This window comes from Brassica oleracea, chromosome C6 (genome assembly GCF_000695525.1).
Source record: "Brassica oleracea var. oleracea cultivar TO1000 chromosome C6, BOL, whole genome shotgun sequence".
NCBI classification, from domain to species: Eukaryota; Viridiplantae; Streptophyta; class Magnoliopsida; order Brassicales; family Brassicaceae; genus Brassica; species Brassica oleracea.
Genome location: NC_027753.1, coordinates 32,690,230 through 32,693,415, shown reverse-complemented (window position 1 = coordinate 32,693,415; position 3,186 = coordinate 32,690,230). Strand labels below are relative to the sequence as shown.

Here is a 3,186-nt window from a genome sequence, read left to right as displayed (position 1 = left end):
GGTTAGGTTTTGTCTCAGGGTTTTGGAGTCTATCGTGCTGATAACGTGTTGTAATTAGAGAGTTTAGAGACTGAATATTTCTATGTTCTTATTAATGATCAAGGGAGTTCCTTTATATAATGATTACAAAATGAAGATAAATGGAAAGTATCCAAAACCTAAACTCAATAGGATTAGGAAAACTACTAATACATAATGATGAAAAGATTACATCTACTAGGAAAAATGAAAGAGTTTCATTTTCTCCAAGCTTTGTGGCCGCCTCTCTCTCTCTCCTGAAGTCGGCTCTCTCTCTCCTCTCTCTAGGGCTTCGGCCGTCTCTCCATCTTCTAGGTATTGGGCCGGTCTTGGACCGGACCTGGTTAATGGCAATCCACTCCATGATTTATAACACGTTAAAGATTAACACTCTTTCTTTGGTAATAATAAGCTTTTGCTTTGGCTTAAACTTTAGCATTATCATAAACGATGTGTTTGTAAGATGCTCAAAACTCGCCTATGTGTAACAAGGACACGATCTCCGCAAAGTCAAGACACGTAGGCCTTTAAACCAAATGGGTAGTTTGCTCTTTACGACGGAGGAGACCAGATTCATATACCAACAGGCAACAGTTCGTAGTAGATTAATTGAAATCGGAACTAGGTATTCGTTGATGGTTTGAGCGATGAGGTATCCACGAACAAGTTTAAAAGTGGTCTTACGTCTATCGTGTGTGGCCTTATGGCTTGTGGACACCATGGAGGGGAAGAGCATCCATGGATGTGGTGTATGTATACGGCCGATAAAGCTCTTAAAGTATTTTTTTGATTATGAATACAAGTCAAAATCTTAAATATATAATTATTATGTGACAATCGTGTTAATTAATAACTTTTAAAACTAAAATTTATATAATATGATATACGGATTATCACTAGAGATGTTGTATAGGGTTCAGAGATTTATGGTTTTACTTGTTTCTATTTAAAAGTTTTTTTTACTAACTAAAATTATTAAAAATATGACAAATAAAAAATACCAAATATTATAGAGAAGATGACACATCAGCAAATTTACTTCTCAAATAATAGTATAGATATATACTAAGATAATAACAAAAACTTTTTTTTTAAGTAATTATAAATATATTTAATAGTAAAGCTTTTTTAAAAAAAATTATAAATATTAGTAAAAGAAAAATTACCATCAAATATTTTTTGCAATTATATTTTGTTTATATATTAGTATATTACTATTGAATAATATTTATAATTACTTGAAAATATCATTTGTAAAATATCGAAGGTCGTATCAAACATCTTCTCATTTCTTTCTTTTAAAAATTTTCTTTCTTTCCAGTTTCTCTATCGACACAAATCCATAAACTATATTTATTTACGTTGAATAATATCGACAAATATATCATCATACAATAGCTTAAAACGTACAACAACATATCATCATACCATCATCCCGAGTGGCATGATCTCTTGATTTTGAAAGAAAATTTAAGAATTACATTTATAGTGAGGAATTACGAAAATATATTTTCATCCAAATGTTTTGGGATCTATGTGTTTTTGCCTTTTGGAAACCTTCAATGCCGTGGAGGGGGGTGGAGGTGTACGACGTCGGGGAGGGATTCTTATCGGACGAGGCTTACATAAGGACGGTGGGCATGGAGGGATGCGAAAGAGAAGGCTCCTTCCAACCGTCATCAGTTGATCGGGATGCTCTGTGCCTTCTACACCAAAACCACTTAACGCATTAATTACTACAACGCAAAGGTTTGGTAAAGTAGACATTTTTCTATCAATTTGCATAATCCCATCTTAAAGCCATAAATTGCCAAAAAAACAGAATAAAAAAACAACATAGTTGTTCCTATGGTATAAATCCAACTTTCTTCATTTTATCTCCCTTTTATCCTTTCATTTCTGAATCTTAATAAAATAAATAGTTTTATAAATCAAAAAAATAATTAAAAATATAAACAATTAATGGAACACCCATATACACAAGCACATATTTTTATTTTTTTGGAAAAACTTGATAAATAGAATTTTCAATTTACGTTCTACTAAAAGGATAATTCGTCTTCTACCGAAATTGGGTTAGTAGAAAGCAAAATCCAGAATATACATGTCCATCTACTTGTTTTGGAACGTAAAATCTACTTTTGATTCAATATCTAAATATGGGAAATGTGCATTCTACTAATTGTAAAGATATCTACTTTTCTGAAAAAATGCAGTTTCTACTTTTAACAAGTATTCTAACATTTCTCGAACGTGAAATCTGGAAACTACACGAACGTCTACAAAAGGTAGAAATTTCATTCCATATTTTTGTCATGGTTCTACGCATTGTAGAAGGTGTCTTCTACAGATAAGATCACCTGTTTTTGGCGAAAATTAAGGAAATTCGGTTAACAAAATATTCTCAAAATATTCTAACTTCCTAAAATGGTTCTGATCGATTTTCTTTTCTCAAAATTTCAAAAAAAAAACGATTTTGCCTTTCTTCTTCATGAATCTATGATTTTTTCATAGTTTCTCTTGTGATTTTCAGAAACTCTTGTTCTAGATTAGATGCATATCTATACAACATGTGGTATTTGGAAATTAGGTGCAACTACGGGATGGATTTTTTCAGCTGATGGCAAAGGGGGTAGGCTACTATTAGTGGAATCAAATTGTACTTTAGATGAATTAAAAAAGATGGTTTTGGAGGATTTTGGTATGGAAGAAGAAATCATAGCCGATTTGGAGTTGAGTTATCTACCTGCTGAGTTGATCAATACATCAGGATGTCCACCTGTGATCATTGCAAACGATCGACAGCTTCAGAATTTTGTTCGCTTTGTTCAAAAGAGTAATTATACTCGATTGTGTGTAAAATGTAAAGCCAAGGCTGAGAATCCGAATGAAGCAGCCTTTGATCTTAACAAATCGCCAGCCGATCCATGTACTGATGAAGAGGAAGAAAACTCGTTTGACAGTGGGGACGAATCAGCTCATGTGTATGCTGAGAGGCAGAGCGAGAAGAAGAATGAAAAGCGGAAAGGAGTCGCAGTTGATGAGGATGGGGACTATGATGCTGATACCATGATCTCTGAAAAAGAGAACATACATAAAATGTCAAAGTTTTCTCTGCTCCATGTTGTTAAGGTCGGACAATTTTTTGAGAACAAAACTTTGTTGAAG

At 33.1% G+C, this 3,186-nt stretch overlaps 1 protein-coding gene across 1 annotated transcript in view; it reads left to right on the top strand.

The window, feature by feature from the left end:
- Window positions 1-2,700: 2,700 nt before the first annotated feature.
- The window catches only part of LOC106298030, a 2,403-nt gene continuing 1,917 nt past the window's right edge, over window positions 2,701-3,186 (top strand). Inside the window, exon 1 of the mRNA XM_013734137.1 lies at window positions 2,701-3,150. Coding sequence (XP_013589591.1) covers window positions 2,701-3,150 — 450 coding nt within the window. The remainder of the gene's footprint in view (window positions 3,151-3,186) is intronic.